Source organism: Astatotilapia calliptera, chromosome 9, assembly GCF_900246225.1.
Source record: "Astatotilapia calliptera chromosome 9, fAstCal1.2, whole genome shotgun sequence".
Classification (NCBI taxonomy): Eukaryota; Metazoa; Chordata; class Actinopteri; order Cichliformes; family Cichlidae; genus Astatotilapia; species Astatotilapia calliptera.
This window is the reverse complement of record NC_039310.1, coordinates 25,912,189-25,939,550: the sequence shown is the minus strand read 5'-3', so window position 1 is coordinate 25,939,550 and position 27,362 is coordinate 25,912,189. Positions and strand designations below refer to the sequence as shown.

Below are 27,362 nucleotides of genomic sequence, written 5' to 3'. Positions count from 1 at the left end.
TGCGTAACAACAGCGTAATTAACGTCCCAGGGGTGTAAATAGCAAATAAATTAATACTAATTCTATGCAGAGATGTACAAAATAGCCTCCATTTTTAGTAGCTTGTTAGCGCGTGCACACACACAAACACGCACACACACAAACACACACAAAACGGTGGCATGTACACACACAAACACACATGTATATCCTTCCTGCACACATATGCATATAAGTAAACATGACACACCTCGCCTCCTTCCAGTCATACATGAGCATAAAACACACAAGCTAACACATTCAAACATGCTACCAATACAAACACACACCTACTTCTTAATCCCTCAGCACCACGAACACAACAAGGAAGTGAATTATGATGTGTGAGGACTTGGCTTGGTATCACAGGGAGGCTACCACACTGCTCATTTGGATGTTAATTAGTTTGGCCTGTTTGCATTTTTATTTATCTGGTGCACAGAGTTTGAGCTGATAATCTATTCACACTGATATTGGGAGATAAAACTTCAGCTCAGATGAGGCTGGCCAGTAAAATCGCTGCTTTTCTTAAATTATTCATCAACAGGGCGGCTCTGAGTGGCATCCCATGCATTTCAAAGTCACTCCATCCCGCCATTTATCTGCTCAAGGTACATGTTGGGGATTGGTATCGGCACTTATAATAAGGTATGGCTCCCTGTCCCTCTCTGTCTCACCCCTCAGCATCAAACACCTCCATGACAAATTGGTCCCGTTTCTATTTCCTTCAGTTGAATTAAAATGCTATATCACCCTCAATAGCACATACTGTATTGAGATATATTGATATGCATCCAACACGGGGCATGTAATGAGAAGAGATGACAGAGCGCTTGGATTGCCGGTGCACCTGCCACATACTGCTGGCCAAGTCAGTGGGATGAGAGATGAAGAAGAAGATGAACAGGGCACAAATGCAACCCCCCCCAGCCTCCCTCGCTGCGTGGCTGATTTACAAGTTATGGCCTTTTTCTCCTTCATTCCGCCGTCATTGAAAGAAGATTAGATGGGGCCGATTGCTTTAGACATCAAACATCATACAGTCAATCCGTCGGAGCAGTCACTTTCAGTGCCGCCCCTTACGCACAGCTTTGTGGATGCATTCACAGTAAGAAAAGAGGAGGAAAAAACTGTATGCCTTCCCAGAGTCCACCCTCTTCTTCAGCCTCTAACCTCCCCTGTTTCTCTATTCCACAGTCAACTGATGCTCACTGGGATGTAAGGGCAGTATTTTCTAGCCTCCCCCCCCCATGCTTTTTTGTCTCGTTTTTCTCTCTCCCTTTTTCTTTATCGCTAACTTGTGAATGGCAGCCAATCAGGGGAAGAGTCGCCTCAGCTTCAGCCTCGGTGACATCCACCGCCAGAAGTGATGCACGGCTAGAGAAAGAGAGAGGAGGGGATAGAGGGAGAGAGAGAGGGAGAGAGAGGAGGGGAGGGGGAGGAAAGAAGGGAAGGGAGGGAGAGAAAGAGAGACACAGACAGAGCAAGAAGAGATGATAGAAAGAAAGTGTAGAGGAGGAAAGGGGAGAGAAGCCAGAGAGCGGGGAGGAGAAATGGAGCGAGGGAGGGAAGAGAGAAAGAGCGAAGCACAGAGCGAGGGAGGGAAGTAAGCAGGAGACTCTCTCTCTTTTCCACGCACACACACTCACACACACTCCCATACACATTCGCACCAGCTGTGCTGTTGTCAGTCTTGGAATGTAAGCACTGCCGTGAGGAGTCAGAGTCTCCACCGCTAAGCACTGCTAAGGAGTAGGAACACAGTACCGTGCACTCAGTGACACAGATGGATGCTAAGCTGTGAGAATCAAAGGTAAGGGCTTTTTCTGATTAATGTTTAAGGGTATATTTATATTTTGTCTGCTCTCAGACTCCAGGGGATGATCTGCTCCTTGCACTGTGACAAAGCCAGACTAATGCAGCAGTGTGGATATCTCAGGAAAAGAAGTGTTGGAACTTCAAAAAGCTAGAAAACAGCTGAATCAAATTAGCTGTATTTTATTTTTTGTATACCTTAAAATGTTTTATTATTTTTTTTTAATTTTCTTGAATGTACAAGGAAGACTTGAAAATCAAGGAAACTTCACATTGTGATATCCAAGTAGATTCCAATTTTTTTTGCCTTTTTACAAATGAAACTTAAGGATCAATTAGGGTGCTTTCTTTAAAAAAATTTTTAAAAAGCTTTAGCTTTTTAAAAATTCATTATATTTTTTGACATTGTAAAATATTCAGCCCATGACACCTGTCACACAGGAGATAATATGTACCTGTAAGATACTATGACTATGTAAAATACTTAGTAGTCTGATATCCAAACTTTGTCACTTATTCTTAGTGCGATGTTCTCCATACTGTGCACCCATGGTTGCCTGCATAGCTTATATGCATGAGTATAGCCTATGCATACACCTAAGTGCACTTCTGCTGTATATATGACTCTATGTGTGTGTGTGGAGATGTATTTGTCTGTCTGCTGAAAGCCAGTGAGTGCGGCTCACACTTGTGATGTGCTGTGGGCAGATTTGATGGAGAGGCACTGTACCATTCATATCTCTAAAAATGCATGAAGGTGTTTATGATGGTGTTCGAGCACCGCAACAAGAGCAGCCAACAGTGTTACAGTGTACGTATATGTGCATGTCCTCCACAGCACAAACTTAATCCAACCCTGACTCTCTTTTTCAGCCTTTCTAGCAGCAACAGCAGCAGCCTACTCCCTCAGTGTGTTGCCTCACACGCAGACGGCTTCACAGTCACCAAAGTGATATATGAGGGTTTAGTCGTGTGCGCCAGGATGCCCGTGTAACACCATTATTGTTTAGTGCAAATTAGCCACTAACACGGTCCCTGAATTATTGTCAGCTATGGAGCGACCTTTCAGCATTAGAATGAAAAGAGGTGGAAATCCATTCTCCCACAGAGGCGAAGAGGCTCTCATGAGCATTTGCAAAGCTGGCTTTAAAGAATCAGACATGAATACATATTTGAAAAACACTACATATGTTCAAACAGAGAAGCAAGAGTGGGAAGTGAGTGCATTTTCACAACAAAATGGGAACTGTAATAAGCTCGCTTTGAATTAAATTCTAGTATTTGTAATTTCTTTCCGGTCTCTGTCTAAAATGACTTGGTCAGACTTTCATTCCTACCTAGTTACACTCTCCTAGATGCATCTCAGCATAAACATTTTTTCCTCTTTTAATCTCTTTTTGTTACCTTTTCATTGTCAACGCACCCTTTTCAAGAATAACGCCCCTGCATCCACAACCCCCTTAGAGTAGCTTTTCAACACGGAAGTGTGCACTGTATCACAAAATTGCTTTGAGGATTTCAAAACATGAGTAAAGCTTGCTGAGGTTTGCCAAAGACTGCAGCCGGCAGAGGCCGACTTGGGAAGGTCTAGGGCTCCACCAAGTGGAAGTTTGCGCAGGTGCAGCAGCTTGGTGCATCAACGCCCCTCATGCTAGATTTATACTCTGTCCGTGCTGCTCTGTCAATACCGGCAAGCAATCACTGGAGCCACTCAAACTGCCAATCACATAACACTAGTTTCTAGCACCAACCTCGCATAAATGGTTAGCATTTGTCACCGCAAAAAATACAGCATTTGCTTGCTATAAATCATGCCCTTGGACAAACAGTGTAAGTACAAAAGATCACCAAGACTAATCATGACACCAGTTCGATGACCTTGCCGCCTTCCTGTGCCCTCTCTCCATCTTAGTCTTCTCTTTTTCCAATTACTCCACCTCTGCCTGTGTTTATTCACAGCACTTTTAAAATATATTCACGCGCAGAATTCCTTGATTGTGCAACATAAGACTAGAATTTTGATGGGGTCTAAAAGTCTGTGGTTTCAAAGTGGGTCAATATTGGTGTAGGAGGTAGGAGGTTTTGTGTAGCTTTTGTGTAGCTGAGTCTTTATTATGTTGTCCTACCCTTATGTAACAATGCATCTATTCATGGATAATGTAAATGTATTGTGTTACTTTGGGGGACTATTTTCATTTGATAAATCAATGTCATCCAAAATGAATTTTTGGTTAAGTAGGGCGGTTTCCAACTCCTTTTTGTGTCTTATATCTTCACTAAACAGCTAAATCCCTTATATACTTATTAAAACATGGCAAGTCTATTCACTGCAGACATTTGCAGTAAATAGTAACCACAGTCATATTCAAGTGCCAAAGTTTGCAGCAATATTCTCCCATGTACAGAGGATTATCAGTTTATTATGCAGAGAACTCTTAAAGAGGTTTACTAGCCAGACCTCTGCTGCATATTGCATCTATAATTATTGTCTCACTAGCGTCAGAGAATAAAAGTGCAAGGTTAGCGTGCTCGGTTTGGGCTTCATGGGCAAGCCTGCATGTTCAATTTCGGGGGCATAAAATTTTACACAGACTAATGTGCAAGCCTGCGCTTTTCTAGGAAGCATATCCTGATGAACAGCTAGTTTATATCTGATCAAAGATATTCTTATTCAGCAAAACAAGAATGTATAATTTGCAGATTACAGAAACGGAGCAGAGCAGAGCAACTGCCAGACTGTGTCTTAGCCAAGATTAAGAATAACAACCCTAGACAACACTTAAAAGTAATTCTGTCCCTTCACATCTGTGTGCCTTAATGCCAAGCCATATAAGCTGCCTACAAGTTAATCTAATCATAAACAACTTTTTCTTAATAAACTCCACGATTTAATAGGTTGAATAAGCTGGGATAATTTAGTTTGCGTATATAGGATCTGGCATACATTCAGCATGCTCGCTCATCCTTTAATGGAGTGTTTGGAAGAATTCTGAAAAGAAACACTGGCCTAATGCTTAATAGGCACACCACATCAAAGATTAATATCCAGAATGCTATTAAAACTCAAGGACAGGCTGGGATGATAATTAGAAAATGCAATCACAAGCATCAGACTAGATTAATTGCAAGGCGGCGTTTCCTGATTTCGGCAATGCACGTGTCACACTAATGTCACATTATGAGCAAGAAACTAACATAAAAAATGTAGCACATCAGCAATTTACCACAATATCTACATTTCATCTCCATTACTGCGGCAATACTTGGACAAAATTAAAGTCTCTGTACTTGCAGAACGCTGGATTTCATTCATATGTGCAGCCTGTTGTTCAACATCTTTATAGTTTCTTAAAAGCTTTGGGTCAGTCCTACCATGTCAATGAAATTTGTGTTAGAGTTATTACATAGTTTTAATAGCTTTCTCCTCTACCTCATCCATATATCGTATACATTAAAAAAAAACTTTGATCAGTTATTGAAGAATTACTGTTGACGTAACAGATTTCATTCATTTAAACTCCCCGAGTCACTGAGAATAAATACAATGTTTCAAATTAAGATCTATCAGCTACATGTTTTGATTTTCTATTCACAGTACTGCGTGTACTTAAATTTGCCATTTCGCTATCATCATTAGAAACATAATACTAATTTGTTCCCTGACATTAATAGATCCTTTGTTCATGTGACTTACTTCACAGTCCTTTTTTAAATTCTCTGAACAAAAGCAGAGGCATCGACTCGCATGGGCTTTTAAACAGCGTTCCCTGAGGTACACAGCGAGTGCGTGCTGGGGTAACTCTCGTACCTTAACCTTTATAAAGGGACACTGCTAAATGGGTTCTTTTAGGAAGAGAGGTAAGATTTATTAGGATTAACTTACAAAAGACCATCAATTATGCATAGACACCCAAATTACCTATCAGGACCAGTGAGTGGGGACACAGCCTTTAGTGAAGTATTGGAAGAAGACTGCCAATAACACAAAATACCTTTTCACAGGCACAAAGCCTGACAGACACCTGGGGATAATTTTGGTGGTTTGGGAAGTTCTGTGTATGTCTATATGGATTTTCTCCTTTTGGAGTGCATCAAAACATCTCCAGAGAATAAAAATCTATGAAATTAGCCATCAGTAAAGGATGCAAAAATTAAGTAGAGCTAAAAATTGAGAGGAAGTGGGTAAGGAGGATGAACTGGATGGAAGAGATGAAAAAGACAGACTTCCCTTTAGCAAGACGATCCATTTATACATATGTTAGTGGAAGTCTGTTCTGCAGCTGTAAAATGTAAGTGAACAACTGTGAAGCAGAACATTAAAAAAAATCTACAGAGGATGTTGGGGTAATATATTTTGCTCATGTCAGAAGCATACTTCTCCCAGAGGTGCCTGTATTAAGCTGTTTAAACATGCTCACCGTCTTTGAAGCATCTCATCAGTGTTTGCATATCATCAGTAATGCAAGTTATAATTAGTAAAGCGCACCACAGTCCTTTAAGATGCAGGGTGTGGAAGAGATATGTCTGATTGTGAATTCTACCATATTTACTAAACTTAAATTATCTGCATCTAAAAAAAAAAATATACAAATTTGCTCTGGCTGATTACAGGAAGATGATTTCGATAGGATGCCAGTGTTGGTAATAAAGGATGTGGAGTTGCCCATTGAAAAATTAATAGGACCTAGCAAAGTTTCCCTGCAGGCTAATCATTGCTGGCTTAGTGTGTTTCCACTGTAGTGAAAAAGCGACTAAAGTCAAGACGACCACTGCTTGACCACTCATACATCACTGGTGTTGTAGTCCCTCCATTAAAGTTTATGTAGTTTTCTAAAGCACAAGCCACTTTGTTTGTTTGTTTGTTTGCTTTTCTGGCCATCACGATTGAATGACATATTTCTAAATGCTTCTGGTCTCTGGGGAATGTTGCTGCGATGGAGACTTAAGAGTAAAAATGTAGTACTTGAATAACTGCTTCCAAGAAAAAAAAAGGAATGTCATTAAACCCTATCACATAATGAATATGTCAAAGTCAAAGATCATTTTGATACAAAACAAGAAGCACGATTCATTAAACTGAATTTGATCTTGACATCCACTCCATTGGTTATGCACTTAGATTACCGAAGTCATCTGGTGATACATTTATTATGTTTATTGTCTTGAAATTCTTTATACTTCATGCCTTTCATTTATCATTTACTTAGAAGTTTGTCAAATCAGTTCCACCACGTTAGCTTCATCTCTATTTTTATCATTAGATAAGTTCAATTTTACTAGAAAAACATATACACTCTTTTATGATGACACTATATTAATTTATTCTTAAGCTTACGGCTCTTAGACAAGCCTCAACATTAAATCATGGCTTTGAAGCTTTTAAGGTGATTGAATAACTAGTGCAGCTCTTGGCCTTGTATAGCAAAATCTGAAGGAAATCTGAAGGAAAAGTCATTGTACACAGAGTACAACGGCTTGCAAAGCTGCTGTTTTCACAAGTGCACATGCTATTTGACTGTTTTAATTGTATACTGTCAAAGTGATAGATAGGTGTCATGATCTTTTTCTTGAATACAGTTTCCTCTTTTCACAGGGATCTAAAGGAGATCAAAGAAAGGAATACAATGTCTGTTCTGATGACACCACCTTCCAGTGCTGATCCTCTCAGAAGCTTATCACCATAATTCGGAAGTCATTCAGGACATTTCCCAGCTGATTGGATACCATGATAACCAATCAAGTTCTGCTGCTCCTCATGCTCTCTATCCTCTGGCCCACTATTGCCCTTCCTTTTGCGCCTGGGAATATTGGGAATCTGTTTGGGATGCCAGAGAGTGATGGTAAGATTCTTCAGCGGTCCAAACGTGGATGGATGTGGAATCAATTCTTTCTGCTCGAGGAATATACAGGAAACGACCATCAATATGTTGGCAAGGTAAAACGTCCAACCACATTGTCTGTAGACTAATTATAGGAGTTTTAGCTTGTCGAAGTAGTGTTTGATGTAATTGGCTGAAGATGAATGGGCTGCCAGAAATCTGGCTGTTACAGGCACAGTTACTGGAGCTATCAGACAGAAACAAGTGTACACAACCTCACTTGTTCCATGGTTTTCTTGATTACCCTGTGCAGTGTAAACATACTATTACAGCTAAAATAAAAGTACAGATTTTTTTTTATGTGGCAGACAGCATTAATATAACAATAACATCCCATTTTAACAGTAATACCAAAAACAACCATTTCTGGCTTTATAATAATTTTTGTGAGATCATAATGAGACAAAAAGTCAAAGCATATAGAAGCTGAAACAGCCTGTGGACCAGCCTTTTTCAACAATATGACCATTCCTACCTTCAAATTTGAGGAGGCAGGAAATGGTTATTTTGTTGAAATAGGCATGGATGTACAAGAACACAGTGATGGGTGATACATAATACAAGAAAAACAGAAATAAAAATGAATAGACAGTGGCACCTACTGGAGTCAAACTATGGCATTTGTACATGTGTTCACCATGAAACTAAGGAGCACTTCAAAATTCGTATATGAGTTTATGCAGCTTGTAAATCACCAGCACATAGAACAAGTGCAAATTTAATATCAACATCAGGTCAAGACCATAGCAAATCCAAGCCAAACAAAAACATGAGACTCGGCTCCTGCAAGACTCTCATAAGAATCGCCCCAAAAAGTTTTGGGACAATGCTATTCTTCTCCACCCACCTACTTCAGACAGTTCTTTGTCAGCTCACCCGTGCTAGCACCATAAAGACAGGTGTGATGGGGAGCGTTGCAGTTATCAACTCAAGGGAGGGAAATGAGGTGACTGTCGACAGCCAATTTTCTAAGAGGAAGCTGGCTTTCATCACACACCTCATTCTCTGGAGTAAACAAGTGTCTTGTGCAAGGTTGAGTACGGGGGATATGACAACTTCTTTTGCTGAAACCATCATTCTGATGTGGTGAAGAGAAAGGAACAGTAAGAATAAAAAAAGAAGAGAGGGAGGAAGAAGAAAACATATCAATCAAGAAGGCCACTGAAATTCACCTTGTTGTATTATGTGATGAAGCAGCAGAGGAAATGCTAACTATAAATGGGGCCATCCAGTGATATGTCGGTGACTGGTGTGATGTGGCTTTTTCTCGACTCTTTGATGCTTTCTGGCACCCAACTTCTGTGGCATGACAGCAATCACACTCACCGGTTCCGCACTCCTCCTGTGTCCAATATCATTCACTATTAAACTGTCAGAAAAACATGAGCCTATAATAAATTACTGGAGGGGGAAAATAGGGCAAGCACACGCTGCCATTCTGCTTTACAGAGGAAGCTGACACAAATCACTAATTCCATCAGTTTAACCACAGGGAAAAAACTGTGATGGTAACAGAGACTGGTAAACAGACAAATAATAAGTTAAGATGAAGGCACATAGCCTTTAAGGAGAGTTTAAGAGTGAACAAGTTAAAAGATCAATCAATTAGTTGTCTATGAAAAATTAATCAGTGCCCTACTTTCAACCCCACTTTAATCACTAATTTTTCTCATTTATCGAGCAAACATACCAAGCACCCCCTGGGCCCAAGTCAGTACAAGAAAGCAGGACCAATGCCAAAGATTATATAGAAAGATATACAAAAGACTGATACAGAAAACTGAGAGAGTAACTCTGACTGTTCAAAAGATGGACAGGAAAGAAAAACCCAAGAACTGCAAATAAAATAAGAAAAAAATATGAAAGATCAAAATAACTTAAGACCCTCTGACTGTCGCAAGAAACTGAATGAAAAACAAACAAGATCATATGGAAGCTAAATAACAGAAACAATGCCAAAGATGGAAAGGTCTATATGAAAGATACTCTTAATATACGACTGCAACCAGAGACTGACAATAAAAACTGAAAGGAAAACTGTAAGACTATACAAAAAATGGCCCAAAAAACTGACCTATATAAAAGATTTAATATAGGACAAAACTGATATGAAAAAACGGAAAGACTATATGAAATACAATACAAAAGACTGACAAGTAAAACTGATGGTGATAGCCTGATAAAATAAAAAAGAATGATAAGAATGAATGACGAACAAAAAAAGAGCAATATGAAAAAAAGAAAAATAATGAAAGATTTAGCTTTAACACAAGACTGTAAAAGAAAATATGAAAAATCACAAAAGATGAGGAGAAAGAAAGAATGAAAGAAAGAATTGGATATATAGATTGTAACCTTACAAGACTAATACAAAAAAAATGTGAGACCTTAAGAAAGAGACAGACAAAGGCAGATAAACAGAAAAACAAAGATCAATCAAAAAAAGCCGGATCAATGTTAAAGGTAGAAGTAAAAAATAGACAAAGAAGGACAGACAGGTATGAAGGGAAGAAAGAAAATGTAAAAAGCACTCCAGTACCCAGCACAAAGCCACCAAAGCCTCGATGGTCTTTCACATAAAGATCACTTAATGGCCTTTGTAGCGCACTGTAGCAGAACTTGTTTATTTCACATTCAATCAAAGCTCTCCAATCAGCCCCCACACACTCACTAACTCTCACTTGAGGTTGATTTCTTGGTGATGGCAATCAAATGTGATGTAAAGAACAGTCTCACACTCGTATGCCTCACGTCTCAACTGAAAAGGAAGCAGTGCACGGCTGCAAATGCACTATAATAAATGCAGATGATATTGCTTATCAGGACTTCAAAAGACACGCAGCTTTGAGGCTTACATAATGAATAGTGCAGTCAGATACCTCACAGGATGATGGAGACAAATAACTTCATTATTAAAGTCGTATTTTCAGCCAGATTCGGCAGCAGTTGTCAAGTTGCTAAAAAGCAGAGTGTACTTTATGTTTTTATATATTCTATGTAGCGCGAGTGTGTAGAATCCAAGTGTAAAACCACCAAATCTCATTTTAACTGACTTTCATGGGGGCATTAATGAGTGTGAGCACTCACTGTCTGCAGCTGTGGTGCCCTACTTCTTAAGCAGGGCTGTGAAGTGTGAACGCTTGCAATGCTGAGCAATACAAGCGCAAACTTTGGATTGTGCAGCATATGAGTGGTGTGTCTGAAGTGAACAAAATCCTATTAAATGCTCGGTACACTGCATTGTTTTTGTGCCTTGTAGACAAAATGTGCTGCCTAAATTAAAACTTTCAAGGTAGCTCACTTTGTGGTGTTAATATTTTGACAATAAGTATCCTTGGCTTTTTGAAAGGCCTTGCTTAACACTCCTCTGCATGAATTTTGCCGAACCTGTGTGCGTTACAAAAAACACAAAGCGCAACAGAGAGACTGTAAGCTGTACCTCTAACCAACATATTGCACATTATAGTACATGGCTCTAATAGTAAAGAATTCCTGCCTATGTCTTAAGAGACGGGGGGAGAGGAGGACGAGTGATTATTCTGTAACCGTTCTACACTCTATTTTGCTATCTCCTCTTTGCAGCACCAAGCAATGCTTACCAGAGACCTGACAAGAATTGCCAATGATTTTGGTGCTTTACTGACAATTCCTCAGTGTTTGTGCAAGGCGATTTAACTCATCAAGGCTCTCTTCTGTGCTTCTGTTGTAAGGCCTTGAAAACGTTGTGTTTGTGCTGCAAGGCCTTGAAAGGAGAGCCACTAAATCTCTGCAAATATAGTGTGGCAGTGCAAACATTAGATTTTGTAAGGGCTGTGTGAAAAACACTTTGTGCCACACTTTCTCGAGAGTGTCAATGGAAGTTTTTCTTTTTTTTTATAGCTGTACTAGATTTACGCTACATGTTAGATGCAAAGTCTAGCACACTTGAACTGTGTGCTTCAAGAAAAAACACCCCTCATGCCTCTCTCAAAAAAAAAAAGATATATATATATATATATATATATATATATATATATATGATTAAAGTGCATTACAGTACTGAGTGCAGTTTCTATAGGACATCCCAAAAGAAATAAAATCCTAAAATCCCATGTTCTTGGCTCATTGCCTTGCTGACAACAGGAGAACAGAAACACTATTATTTTTAGATGCTGTGGTATCTTTTCCTAACATTGCTTACTTGTGCAGAATCCCTCCTTATTTGCAGTTCCACTAAGTCAGAAATCTATATGGCCATGGGGAGAAAATGTTTCTTTTACCCATGGCTATGAAGGGAACGTTATGTCGACATCCAATAATTGGCACAAGTGCACAGGGAAAGGGCTTGGGTGGGGGGTGGGGGTTCAATTTAGACTAAGGGAAATATGTAAAATACAGGGCTCTGCAAAGACTGTAAAATTCCTATTATCTTTGAGACAGCTTGGCTGCACAGGTTTAGGCTCCTTTGATGGCTCATTGTTTGTTGTTTTTGCTTCTCAGCCTTCTTTTAACTGGATTAACAAACAAGCCTGAAAAATATGGTAATAATCAGATGAAAAAAAAAAGTGAGAATATCATGAAAAGATGAAAAAAAAATGCAATTGCTGTGTGACATGGTCTGAAATTGCGCTGGCCTAATTATCACAGTGTTAGCACACAAGAGTATGCGAGGAGTCACAGTTTTGAATATCAATAATGAAATATGTTCTTCTTATGTTGCACAGGATTCCAGTGATGCGTAGTGAGCTAACCCTCCTATAACCTATATGCCAATATATGAAAAATTATTTTTAACGATAAGGTGACTGTGGAAATATAGATTCTTTTTGAAGAGTGCAATTGCGCATAGCCAACATATGAAGCCTATTTGAATGCAAAAATTCACACAAACAGTTTCCTGGCTGCTAAAATTACACTGTCATTCATAGTCAATAGCAGTAGCAGCTTTCACATCCATAACACATCTTAAATCCTTGGTTCACTGGCCTACGGCTCACATTCACCAACAATGAACAGACTGTCTCAGAACGCAAATATATGTGAAAATTCAAGCTGACTGATATTTCTCTTTAATAGCCTTTGGATAATAGAGATCATCTGCTTGAAAATATTTCCCCACACAGTGCCAAATGCTGTGTCTATTGTTCATCTGAACTTGACAGCATCTTGTTTTCACATGCATCCTTATTTATTTTTTAATTCTACCTGAGAATAGCTACCACTCTGGTAATACATTTCTGATTTCCATCCGGAGTTGTACTGTTGACATTATTCTTCCAACTGCAGGAAAAAATAATTAGTTTCTTCACAGCATGCAGATATTAATATTAATAAGTTACTGACGTACATTCTGTGTCCCTAACTACTTGTCATTTAAAATGTGAACCCATGAGATAGTGCTCTAAATATATCTGCTGACAGATCCAGTACAGTAATGAGCTTGAATCAAGTGTCTGTCACAGTATGCCACCATTACTCGTCTGTGACACTTAGGAGATGCTTCAAGGTGATGGATAGGTCAGAGGTGACTAATTTTAGCAATTGTTGCTGTTGGTCAGGTTCTCATCATTTTTCAAAGGCACAATCTGGAAGAAAAATCCACGACTAATTTGATTTGGAGTAATGGAGTGCGTCACACTTGATACTCTGGGTGCAAAGGCACCATTTTCAAAGACTGAACCAGATTCCTTCGTGGGTTTCAACAATTATTTCACAAAGGAACAAAAGTCAAAAATTGGCAAAAGAGGAAAAACTGGCCAACTTGAGAAAGACGAGGGCAATACAAAAAAAAATCATTTCCCTCCTACCAGTAGTGCATGCAGTGGGTTTTTTTTTCTTGTTTAAAGTTAAAGAAAATCTAATTAGGGAGAAATGTAGAAGCAAAGTTCTCTAGATCATTTCCAAAGGCTTGAAAAACTAACAACAGCAACTACATTTGATGTTAGCAATTGAGAAGCACTGTTGTTATTGTATGGAGAAGTGTTCAAAAGTAGAATTAAATTTTAAATAGCTTTGTACTTTATCGCCACTGGTTACACAAAATCAATGCGTCTTACTGAAAGCTGAAGCTTTCTTGTCAGCCTGAAGTCCATGACGGAAGAGTGTGCAATTCCTCCAATTGCACACCCATACAACATAACGCAATTTGTACAGGTCTGTCTTAAGATTCGTTTCAATTTTTAATATGGATCTCTCTGATTTTCAGCTGCACTCTAACATGGACAAGGGCGATGGCAACGTGAAGTACATCCTGACTGGAGATGGGGCAGGCACCTTGTTCCTGATTGATGAGAAGTCTGGGGATATTCACGCCACAAAGAGGCTGGACAGAGAAGAAAAAGCCATGTACACACTGAACGCAAAGGTTCTGGACAGAAACACCAATGCAGAGCTGGAGCCTGACACTGAATTTAATATCAAAATTCATGACATCAATGACAACGCCCCAAAGTTTGCAAAGGAAATCTACTTTGCTAGTGTGCCTGAAATGTCTGAAGTGGGTAAGTTATGGTTCGTTTAATTTTAACACTGATTAATGGACAAAATTAAATCAACAACTGTTAATTGGCTGGATAGCTACAAAATAAAACTGGCCATTTGTGCTCTGAAAAATCGCATCCCCATTGGACTAAACAATTAACTAATGATCATATTTAGCTTCTAAATCTATAAGGAAAACCATTAGTCCACATTTATTTATCTGAGAATTGATGCCATTATAATGTTAATAGAGTATGGCAAAACAATTTTCAAGCAATGCAGAAAAAGCAAGCCACTATTCATCAGTCAGCTGGTTTGGTTTAATGTGACGCTGTGTTCACTTTTTTCACAGTTATTTGCTGTTTTGCGATTGTTATTCACGCGGTCAGGCTCATTGGGCATTCATAACAAGTAATGCCATTTGCCATTTTTAATAGGCGGTAGAAATATTAAAAGTTTAGATTGTCACAGTCTTTCCAATTAAGGATTTGCTTCATTGCACTCCACTTCATTCCATTCAAGTAATATAAATAAGCCAGTTGGCATGAATATAAACAAAGCTTACGAAAGTAATGCATGCAACTTGAAATCAATCCTCAATTATGCAACCACAAATTAATACACGGGAACAATCAAGGGTAAATCAAAACCCAATTGCCTATATGACAAAAAATTATATTCCATTTGGAATTCATAATGCATTTTTCTTAGACGTCCTAGCTTCAAAGGATGGCTCAGTGTCACCGCTACCCACCTCTGGACTAATAAACTTCCTTATATGTTCAGTCTGAACACACTGGTTAGCCAAGTCACCCAGCTATAAAAAAAACCAGCAGCCTCCTTTTATACTATCAGTGCTGGGACTAAGTGGGACAGATGTTCGAGGGTTCATTAGTATGCATGGAGACCGTTAGACCCAAACAGGACACGGCAGAGGTCTCCTGAATGCCAAGGACAGTATTCGCAATGTAGCACTACTGAAACGCTTGGGTGGATTATACAGGACTTAATATGGAAGTGATTTCAGTGACAGCATATCTGAGAGGAACTGAGTTCTTTCGAAGCTTGAACTTTTTTTTAGACACATCTTTAGAGTCCCCAGTGTATGTGTCCTGGTGGTAATTAGTAATTGCAAACACTCTTTCAGTCGCATAAAAAATACATAAATAAAAATGATTTAGTTGAGTGGTAATTGTACCTAGAGGAGCATAAAAGCATGTCAGTTGTACCTTTATCTCTCCACACTTTGGGCTGTTAACAGAAAGGGGGGGAAACCTTTTCCATTTTTGGGGGATTATTATTATTATTATAGTTTCAGCTTCTCACAAAATATTTTATGACAGTAATTGGTGTGCAAAATGGCTACGGGCTGGCGTGTCATTAGTCAAAACTGCATGGCATGAATTGAAAAACTAAATGTGTATGTTATTACTACATCTTTTCATACCAGGTTTGATTTATGAGACAGAGAGAGTATTCTTTCCTTAAGGCTTGACAAACCATCATTTTTTAGTCTCACTGCTATTTAAATTAGACCCATTACCTGGGTTTAATCAAAGTAATAATTTTGACTGTGGATCCAGATGAGATCTAATCACAGTCTGAAAGTGTAGGTTATCAATTTTGATTCACTGTTTAGTCACTCGCCTATCTCGGCACGCTTGCTTTTTTGGAGAAAATTGATTTTGTTCAGAGGCCCGGTCGTCGAATAAATACGAACAATATCAGGGCACTGATGGCGTTAATAATGGTCACTTTGAGCAACTGGCTTTCTGGAAATGAGTGTCAAATTTGCAGAAAACTTTCTCTATACAAATGGAAGTAAATTTCAAAAGTTGACTCAGTTACTTGATCATGTCTTTTTTTAATAAGCGCAGTAACAGAATCAATTAAAATTGACTTTCGATGTTTGTTTTGCAGGTACATCTGTTGTCACTGTAACTGCCACTGATGCTGATGATCAAACATATGGGAACAGTGCCAAGCTTGTGTATAGCATTCTACAGGGACAGCCCTACTTCTCTGTGGATTCTGAAAATGGTAAGCCAAACTCAGCAGGATCTCTTAGAAGCAGCTTCTAATGTCTAATTGCAATGTGTGTGAGAATTAAATCGGAAGAAGGGGGATTCATCTGACTCTCAGGGTTATTAATCCAAATAAGTGCAAGATTGATTTCTTCCACTAATTTCAGCTGAAATTTCCAATTGTGTTTGTGTTTGGCTGAAAAAAGTGTTCATGTTCGAGTTTTCTGTCAGGAAAGTAAGAGTTTAATATTTACAAGAACACTGCGGTACTTGTAGCCATGTAATCTTTCATCTTGCATATATCATGGAAGAAACCAAACATTTTGTCTGTGAGTCATAAAATATTAATAAGACAAAACCTTTCAAATCCATTAGTCCCATTATTTACGTACAGCATTTCTAAAATTGGATATAAGTAATGCCTGACATTTTGGGAAGTGGGCTGATAGGCTGTCGTACCAAACAGAGCTAGATGGGACGATCAATGTCAATTTCATCTCTAAGCATTCACTCAGTGTCAGATGGAAACAGAGATTGATGCAACCAAGCCCTGTTAAAGCAACAAACAACTGCACACTGTCTTATTTACAGAGCAATTATCTTATAATTCAAGAAGAAAATGATTTGAGAAAGTTCGATCACAACAACTGGGCTCTGTATTCACAAAGCAGGTTAAAATTCCTTATTTCCAACCATAAGCTGACCCTGAAAGGTATTGTTCTCAACAATGTTACAGAGGTTGTCACAGAATTTATTTCTAGTAAGTAAAACCAAACTAAAATTACATTTATTAAGGACTTTAAACAAAATGCTTATATTGTGTAATCATAAAAAAGAAAAGAAAAAACAGAGAAAAGTACTGCATCGTGCATCTGGTATACAAATGTAGCACTTCTGACACTAAAAAAACATTGCCAAGAAACATAATCCGGGCAGCAATTAGATTTCCCTTGGAAACTTAATTGGCAAACTAAATCAGAGGCATATAAATGTAATTTTCTAGCAGACATGGTTGCGACAGAGACAGAATTGATAATAATCTCATCGCATTTACAGTAAGAGAGGAAATAATTTCTCAAAATAAAATGTATCTTTAAAACAGCAAAAGTGGTGACTAACTTTTTCTTTTTTCTTATTTCCAGGCACGATAAAGACAGCTCTCCCTGGTATGGACAGAGAAGTCAAGGAAAACTACCAGGTTGTGATCCAGGCTAAAGACATGGCTGGGCAGATGGGAGGGCTTTCAGGAACCACTACAGTCAGCATCACTCTCTCTGATGTAAACGACAGTCCGCCTCGCTTTGCGAATCGTAAGAGGCCTCCCTCTTGTACTTTATTGTTTTGCAAAGCATTTTAAGACAAGAGTTTTGTATCTATGTACAATAAAAATGATCATGGATTAATGAAGCAAGCACGCAACCAAAGATTTACCCATTTAATGTCATGTTTAGATTCCTTCCGTGTGACTGCTGTCGAGTCCACAGTGATTGGAGCTGCTATTGGGCGAATTAAGGCTGATGATCCAGATGTGGGCCGTAATGCTGAGATGGAGTACACCATAGTTGGTGGTCATGACATTTTTAATATTATCACTGACCAAATCACACAGGAGGGAGTCATCATAATAAAAAAGGTACCTCAATTCTATTTCATCTTCTGTATCTCTCTATTTCTTATACTATTTTATATGTGTTTTCCACAGTCACTGTTCAAGTAACCAGCTAATGTCATAGCTGTAACATCAGACAAAAAAAGTAGTTACATTATTTCACATTTTGTAATTGGTTTGAATATTCCAGATTTGGGAAAAAGTTTGAAATATAGCCCAAAAGTATGGTTCTGATTTTAATTTGACATAAGATATATAAAATATCTAAAATAAAGATCATTTAACTTCAAACAGTAAGTCAGGACAACATAGTTTCAGATTAGATATTAGTTAGCAGTTTTGATGTAAGAAGAATATGACAGCCTATTTTTGAACTGAAATGTAAAATCACCCTAAGGCAGTAAAAGGAATAATATAAATATTTGTGCTACAAATTCTCTCAAAAGATCCCCAGATCAGTATTCCTTATTTGGATTTGTAACCTAGAATTTGGAATATGATTAAGATAAAGGCAGACAAATGAAAAGCAATCAATTGCACATCAAAATCCTGGAGGCAGATAGTTTTTTTCCCCCTTTCTTTTTAAATGGAAACGTCTACAGCTTGACTTCTGATGTGCTTTCATCTCTAGCCACTGGATTATGAAACTAAGAGGGACTACGAGTTCAGAGTGGAGGTGAAAAATACCTACTTGGATGCAAGGTTCATCCATGGTTTGCAATTCAAAGACTACGCCACGGTCAAGGTAACGGTAGAGGATGTGGACGAGCCCCCAATTTTCACCAGGAACCCTTACATCATCGAGGTGCACGAGGACACGGCTGCTGGCAGCTTCGTTGGTGTGGTATCAGCCAGGGACCCAGATGCTGACAACAAGCCAGTCAAGTATGCTACAGGGCTCAGAAGTGCTGAGGCCTTACACTGTGCCAGACTCTTTGAGTAAAATGCCAAATAGCTTTCCTAGCCTACAACAACAAATTCCCTTTCATCTGGAATTAGGTACTCGCAATTTTGTAAACTTGCAAAACAATCAATGGCCTGTTAAGCAAAGATTTCCTAACCAGCCAATTGGGTGTAATGCTTTATTGTAGTAATTTGATTGTTTCAAAACTCATTGTCCCAGCTTTAATTATACCAGAATAAAATCAATGCAAAAACAAGCAACACATGGACGAAATACAAAGTCTCCTCTTATCAGTTTTATAGAGTGAGGATTAAAATGTGCCCACTTAGTTAAATCTAATCCATCAGCCAAGCCATGTGTCAGTGTAGAAGGGGGGGAGAATATTATTCATGGGTCCCTCTTGGTGATTTCCCAGTGGAAGATGGCGGCAGCATTGTGAAGTGAATACAGACTGTTTATTTCCCGGAATTATGTAAGCCCTCTGTGGCACTGCACAAAGTCAAAGTGAAAGAGCCTAATTTGCTGTATCGATTCACACAGCTCAGCGCCGCCGTTCCACACATATGGCGCCTGCCCATCTCTGACACAGAGATATGCTGCTCTTGGCCAATGCCACATGGCGTATTGTGTTGCATATTCCAGTTTCACTTGTGTATGAAAGGTGACTATGACAAATGAGCAGGCTCACAGAAAGATGTATCATCTTTTGACAATGGGGAGCCTGGAAAGCAGTTTCTTTTGCAGGAATTAATGCACTTTGTAAAACACAATTTTAAGTAGATAAGGACGTTAGTGTGTTTTTTCTCATAAAGACAGCCCCGTGCAAGCAGAATGACTTTTAACTGGTCTTCATTTTACAACAACAATAACACTAATCTGTTGTAGAGTTAACATGATTTGGTCTGTTTGGAGATTTGTGAGCACTTCTATCTCACTGGTATGAATAACTACGTTATTTCTTGCAGATACTCCATTGATCGACACACAGATCTGGAGAGGCTGTTCAACATTGATTCTGTGAATGGGACCATCACAACACTGAAAGCACTGGACCGAGAAACATCCAAATGGCACAACATTTCTGTGGTGGCTACAGAAATAAGTAATTGTTGTTTTTGATATCCAATTTATAATAATAATAATAATTTTTCATCTGTGCCGTAAATAACTGAAATTATTTTATGTAATCATTTTAGATAATCCACGTCAGACAACTCGAGTGCCAGTGTTCATCAAGGTGTTGGATGTCAATGACAACGCCCCCGAGTTTGCCATGTCCTACGACACATTTGTCTGTGAGAATGTCAAGGCAGGACAGGTATCAGTGGTTTCCGTCATTATCATGGTTTCATGGACAAAATAAGGATATATATAAATGGCACTGAAGCACAGGGTCAAATTCGTCAGCTGCATATATTGCATAAGTATTCACACAACAGAAAATACTTAGATGCGACTGTGTTCCCAGACACAATTTTCATGACACAATTACATTTAAATCTGCTGCTTGTATTGGCTTGGGATGCTGTTGGAACCCTGCTTTAGAACTACTTTATTTATTTGGGATAGTGTATTATCCTGCTGGAAGCACCTGACATGGAAATTTAATGCTGTTTACATCAAATTCTGACCCTGGTATCCAAATTTTGCAGCAGAAATCAAGACTCATCAGACCAGGAAACCTTTTTCCAATATTGTAATTGTCTAACTTTAGTTGAGACAATGCGAAATGTAGCCTCAGTTTGCTAATCGTAACTGATGGAAGTGGTGCCTGGTATAGTTTTCTGCTGCTGTACATTCAGAGATGCTCTTCTGCATACCTTGGTTTGGTTTGAGTTACTGTTGCCCTCCTATCAGCTCAAAGCAGTCCGGCCATTCTCCTCTGACCTCTGGTATGAACAAGGTATTTTCTCCCAAAGAACTGCAGCTCACTGGATAGTTTCCATTTTTTAGAAAATATTATGTGAACTCTAGGTTATACAGGAAAATCCCAGTACATCAACAGCTTCTGAAATACTCAGACCAGGCCATGTATCACAAACAACCATGCCATGTGGAAATTCACTTACATCACCTTTCTTCCCTATTCTGATACTGAACTTAAGTTGGTCATCTTGACCCTGTCTAAATGTCTAAATTTAGAGTTTGAGTTGTAGCCATGTGAATGGACCAATTCTCATCCACACTACTTCATAATTCATATTTGTGCTTCATTAAATATCCCAAATCCTGAAACTGACAAATGTCTTAAAAGTTATTCCAGTGTTTTACGATATTAATTGCATATATTCATATGCTTTCTAATGCGTTGCCCTAACCTTTTGTTCTGATTTTTTACAGTTGATTCAGACAATAAGTGCTGTTGACACAGATGAACCTCTCGTGGGACACAAGTTTGTGTTTAGTATAAGTCCCACCAATCCCAATTTTACCATTGATGACAGGGAAGGTAAAATATTCTTCTCTTTTTTTACCATTTTTACTCTTAGAAATATTCATAAATACATCCTCATTAATAAACAATGATTCAAAATCAAAAGCCTTGTGCGATTACAGGGTTTTTTTCTGATGTTGTAATTTTTGTACTCTTTCTTGAAGAGCTCTAGTTGATTGCCAATTATCTTTCACTGCACAATAAACACAGTGGAAATGCCAACCTTCACAGTCAGATATATTGGACTGCACTGTGTTACAAACAGATTTTAATTTTATCTGCCCTACAATAGAAAATATTTGCTTTTCAAGAAAGTGGAAATGCTCATGAAGCTTTTCAAACAAGATATGCAATGGTTGTTCAGTAGCCATGCAGTAACAGGTCTGAAAACTTTACATGTTTTTTTCAGTTTTCTCCATTTAGTCTAAGACTTTAAATAATGGCATGTATACTGTAAGATAATGTGACATAACAGACTCATAACAAGGACAAATATTCACAATTTCAACAAACAAACACAACTTCATACTTGGACCAGGTTACTGTGCCTTTGAATGAAGATGTCTATAATTACCTAATAAGCTGCAATTTGCTCTTTTATAATAAAAGCCTTTATTTACAGAAATAAAAAGAAAGCTATTCTAAAATCTCGTCATTGACAAGGTCTGAATGTTTCCACAGATAACACTGCCAATATCCTGACACGGAGGGGAGGTTTCAGCCGCCGTGAGATGAGCATGTACCTCTTGCCTGTAGTGATCTCTGACAACGGCTACCCCATTCAGAGCAGCACCAGCACACTGATCGTGCGCGTGTGTGCTTGTGACAGCCGTGGAAACATGCAGTCGTGTAACCCTGAGGTCTTGCCCTTCTCAGATGGTCTCACAACTGGAGCTCTAGTGGCCATACTGCTCTGTGTCATCATCCTTCTCAGTAAGTTCACTCTTGAGTTCAGTTCAGTTTTATTTATATAACGCCAAATCACAACAGCAGTTGCCTAAAGGTGCCTATGAAATCTGTTTTTTTTTGGGGGGGGGGGGGGGTTTCTCTCTGCTTTTTGTGAGTCTAATGAAAGAAGTAAAAAGTCTTGACCAAAAATAATAAAACAATAAATAAATATAATAATAATTTTAAACTAACTTCCCTTTAGGGTAACTAGCCAGGCCTGCTTTATTGTGTTAGTGACCAGTTTGGTCACTGACAATGGATGTTCATGGGATCATGAAAACTTTAACTTCTTATTCTTGTAATGTTTGCTTCTTCATTTAGGCACAACAGTATTCAGTGCAAATAATAGCAACTCGGTTCTCATATTCAATTCAAGTCAGTGAAAACAATTATAAATCATTCAAAATAAAAACAGCTGCAGCTCCATCTCTATTACCGTATTTTAACAAGTTGCACAACTCTATAAAGTAGGGGTGTAACATATCTAGTTACAAATGAGCAAAAATCAAACAGTGGAAAAAAATGTAGAAAACCAGTATATTTTTAAGTATCCACTTGATGGAAAAACACTGAGGGTAAAGGTGTATGTACAAGGCAAGACATTATTGTGCTTTAAGTGTAATATAGGGGTGAGATGTGAGCAATAAAAGCAGTAAGGAGACTTTAAAGTGAGATTACTGTGAAGAAAACAATATAATATTTTAAGCAAATAAGATCCAGGTAAAACCTGCTGGGAGTAAAAGATTTTCTGGTGGAAACCCAGAAAACCACAGCATCATCAGGTTAGCTAAAGAACATCTGTTGCCATGGAAGAACTCTTGGTTTATGAGACGTGGCAACAAAGAAACTGGATTTAAGAAACATTGTTACAAGTAAAGCACTTATTGAAATGAACAGAATTCTGGCTGATCCTACTTTTATTCATTGTTTTTTGGAAGAGGTCTGTGAAGATTTTTTATTCATTTGTTTTTTTAAATCGAGGCTTACCTGTCTTTGAAGGTCACATCAAACCCATTGGTACACATGTTTAGTTATCTGTCTACTTCTTATCCAACCTCATTACCATTGCTACCATGGTTATGTTGAGAACTTGCTGTTCTTTTGGCATATTAGCAGTTACCATAACTCCAAAATGCAAAATTATCACCCCAGGCAGGCAATTTTGGCTGAAAAAGTCAATAACATGGACCAGAGTGACTTGTTTGCTCAAGTACATGCTGTTAAGTGGCCGCATGGAGTCGAAAAACCGAATGTCTCTTCTATCACAAGGTCTGCCATTATAAACAGGGAATTGATTAAAAGGTTGGACTCCCAAATTTTTTTCCCTAAAAGATGCCACTCTATCTAGGGACTCCACTTTGACTGGCAGCAGCTTAGCATCTTAATATGTTAAAACAATGATTAAATCCTGCACTAAAGAATAGCTGATTTAAGTATTTCACAGTCAAACATTACAGATTGTTTTAACAATAACAGAGTGAAGTGCCTCCGTCTACTTCATATGAGCTGGCTGATGACCATAAAAAGCTTGCAAACCATAGTGAAGATGGCTTATACAAAAAAGGTTTAAAATAGAAACCTGCCTTTGTAATACCAGTGACCATGTTCCATGCAAACAAATGTGGCCAGTACAAGGATGCCACACATCAGCACTTAAACCAGGTGGTTCCAGTTGTCATGGAAACTTAGTTACGTGTTAAACTAGTGTTACTAAATGAGATAAAAACGCTAGCACCAAAAATACCCACTGTAATGTTCTCCTTAAGGAGAATTGAGGGTACAAAGTAGCTTATTGAGAACACAAGGAGTTATGCAATTTTAGACATTTGAACAGACTATTACATTTGGTATGGATAACAAATAGAATCAAGGACCCTGAGAAAATCTTTAAAATATCTTAAATTATATAACTGGTAGCAAAGTGCAACATGGGGTCTTTCTGGATTCATTTTAAAATGTGAACAATCAAACATAATTACTTTTGTCTCAAAAAGGAGTACAATGGTGCTTCTAGGCACCCTTCATTAAGACATAAAACCACTTAACTAAACAGTCGGTATTTCTCTGGGAGGTAAGGTTGTATGCTCCTTCCTAAGTAATAAAGCATTTCTTTCAGAAGTCCTTGTGATCCGCAGTCAGGGAACAGCAGTAGCAGTTCTACTGAGGAGAATTTTAAAAAACATGTAGGAGTATTTTTTTAAGTGCATGTCCAATAAGTAATGGGTTTCAACCATCACTGAACCTTACCTCCTCTGTCAGCATAATACTTGATAGAAGCACTTAAGGCTTAGGATTCCTTGCAAACTGCTGAGGGCAAAATAAAAGACAAGTACAGATCTGTCCTCATGAATGTGTATGTGTTTACTCCTCTGTCCCTAACCTTTTTCATGAGATGAATTTGACCCTTTTCCTCCTTCCTTCTGTCAAAATATTGCTTTGGAGTTTGGTGTGTTCCTCGAGTGACTAAATTTCTAATACAAGCTACCAGATTTTCTTGTGTCTGTCTGCTTTAATTCCAAATTTTAAATTCTGTCAGGGCAGACCGCATTGCACAAATTTAGTGTGCTGAAGGTTAAACTCTGCACTCTCCTCTTGAGCAAAATATCATGACATCTGCTCATTATCCAACACTTTTCGCGCTTGAAGCTCCCTGACAGACTGTCTCATTCACCTCTGCTTGACTCCAAAAGACAGGCACTGAGCTGGAGCAGTTCGTCATAGCTGGTCCATATCTTGCTGCATCTCCTTAAAAAATGACGCTGGTCAATCACAAATGTTCCTAAAGTACACTACTCAGCAATATAGCCTGAAGGCATTAAAATTAACGTCCAAGTGGGATGCAAGTAGAAAACTATGCTACCTGTGTTATCTTTTTATCTGATGAATAGCAGGTTAATTTAAAATAATACATTTCTTCCAAAACTGTCACTCACTGAAAACATGCTCACTCTGCAATCTCCTATTCTCTTTTACTACTGGGGAGAAAAAAAGATGAGGATGCATGTTAGAGAATGAAAAAGGGTCCTCTAACCATCGTGCATTTTGTACAGTGAATGTAACATTCAAGGGGGAAAGAAATAAAAAGCTTTTTCACTGAATCTTCAATAATAGGAGGTGAATGCCTGAGGCAGTGTTGAGGATTTGTCACTGGTAGCAAATGTGTTTCCCCTATGTGCCTTTGCTCTCCTGTGCTCTTTAATGCATGACACATGTTCGGAGGCAGACATCTTATGCTGTGCTTTCTCTCTCTGCATTTCCCGCTGATTCTTGTGTAGTGATTGTGGTGCTGTTTGCTGCCCTGAGGAGACAGAGGAAGAAGGAGCCTCTGATCATCTCCAAAGAGGATGTCAGAGACAACGTTGTCAGCTACAACGATGAAGGGGGTGGAGAGGAGGACACTCAGGCCTTTGATATTGGCACGCTGCGCAACCCAGAGGTGATGGATGCTAACAAGCTACGCAGGGACATCATACCCGAAATGCTGTTTCCCTTTCGGAGGACATCACCTATAAAGGATAACACGGATGTCAGGGACTTCATTAATGGGAGGCTTCAGGAGAATGATTCAGATCCAACAGCACCCCCTTATGACTCCCTGGCCACGTATGCTTATGAGGGCACTGGGTCACTGGCAGAATCCCTCAGTTCCCTGGAGTCCGCTGCCACTGAGGGGGACCAGGAATATGATTACCTCAGCAACTGGGGACCACAATTCAAAAAGTTGGCAGAGATGTACATAGGGAAGAGCCCTGGCAGAGAAACTTAGACAAAGATAGTCTCTCTTTTCCAAGTCCATGCTTCTCTGTCTGTTTATCTAGCTATCTGGCTAGCCAGCTATTTGTCTAGTCAGTTAGCTAGCCAGCTAGTTGACTGTCTGTCTGCCTATCAAGCTATCTATCTGTTTGTCTAGTTTGCTAGCTAGCTTGCTAGTTAACTAGTTGTCCATTTGATTCTCATAAATGTGTGTGCAGGCACAAAAATAAACACACACACACACACACACACACACACACACACACACACACACACACACACTTAAACAAAAATCACTGCTATCCACATGTGGATGCTAAAATGAAAATTAAGACTTGAACTGTGCAGAATTTTCTCTTAATGGAGATACAGTATAAATCTCAAAGTTTTACTGTTTTTGGTCATAATCAGTAAAGATGCCTTTGAATTTTAGGATTTTTTGTGAACAATGATGTGGACAATGTGTTTTGTAATTGACATGAGCGATAGTAGTATTGTATACTATCAATGTTTAATGGTACCGGACTGGGTTTGGGTGGGATAGGGATGGAGTCGAATGGCTTTTCGAGCCAGCTCCATTAAATACTGTACATGTACAAAATGTTTTTAACGATGGACATCCTATATACTATTTGCTATATCTGTTTGACAAGCAATGTTCATGTGAATGGTTGGTGCAGTTTATTTGTCAAACTGTGAATTCATTTCATCATATAGGTGTAACATGTAATGGAAAGTGTATGTTGTAGAAAACTGTCATACACTGAATTCATGCTGTTTGAATGCTGAGTCATATTGTTTTATATTTATATTTTTATACTTATTTTCTTAATAAAACAATGTAAAAAAGAAACCACACATTTCCAGTTACGTAATTTCAACTAATGTGGTTCATTAAACTGCTTTTGTGATGAAATACAGAAATAACCAGAGAACTGTAGCTATTCACTGAGTAAAAACATGTTGGATCTGATATTGACAAACTGTCTGAATTGAACAAATCTGTAAGAGGTACTAAACTGGGCTTGGCAGATATGATGTGTAAAATAACTGACAGTGTAAGAAGCGGGTAGTTGTGCTATAAATCACCATCCTGATAAATCTGTATTTGGAGAAATATGGAGTATTTAGAAAAGTACACAATTCAGAGACTCACTTCTTCTGATTTTCATTTGGATTTTCACGAAAGTTTGGATTTGAAAATGTATTTGGGTTTTGTTTTTTCCTTTCCCTTGCGGGCAGCAAACTGCGTTTTCCTAGAAACATTACACCAAACTCTATGTAGTTTATTTCACACTGATCTGCATTTTATTTTTAATAGAAGGTAACAGTGGGTGGCTTTGGAGAACCTCCCATCAATGTCTTTCTTATGTTGCTTCATTAGGTTACAGATCTTAACACCTACAATCTCACTGCTGTAGTGCCAGTTATGTAGGTGCCGTCCTACTTTTAAGCACTTTTCAGTATTCCAACCACACCAAGAGGAAGTACTTGCAAATTAAAACAGTTGTCAAATGCC

At 38.6% G+C, this 27,362-nt stretch overlaps 1 protein-coding gene across 1 annotated transcript; it reads left to right on the top strand.

The window, feature by feature from the left end:
* The first annotated feature begins 1,586 nt into the window (after positions 1–1,586).
* LOC113029359 (cadherin-10-like) lies at positions 1,587–27,362 on the top strand. The gene is made up of 12 exons (XM_026180190.1): positions 1,587–1,831; positions 7,427–7,768; positions 13,897–14,191; positions 16,092–16,211; positions 17,338–17,505; positions 17,647–17,828; positions 18,436–18,689; positions 19,674–19,810; positions 19,905–20,026; positions 21,049–21,157; positions 21,824–22,075; positions 25,366–27,362. The coding sequence occupies exons 2-12, from the start codon at positions 7,559–7,561 to the stop codon at positions 25,854–25,856; spliced, it is 2,340 nt and encodes a 779-aa protein (XP_026035975.1). The 5' UTR covers positions 1,587–1,831; positions 7,427–7,558; the 3' UTR covers positions 25,857–27,362.

Excerpts from the sequence above, each read along its gene's own strand:
- LOC113029359 (XM_026180190.1), top strand. The coding sequence starts at position 7,559 with ATGATAACCAATCAAGTTCTGCTGCTCCTCATGCTCTCTATCCTCTGG. Across the intron at positions 14,192-16,091 it reads GCCTGAAATGTCTGAAGTGG|GTACATCTGTTGTCACTGTA; the intron begins GTAAGTTATGGT and ends TTTGTTTTGCAG. Across the intron at positions 20,027-21,048 it reads AGAATGTCAAGGCAGGACAG|TTGATTCAGACAATAAGTGC; the intron begins GTATCAGTGGTT and ends GATTTTTTACAG.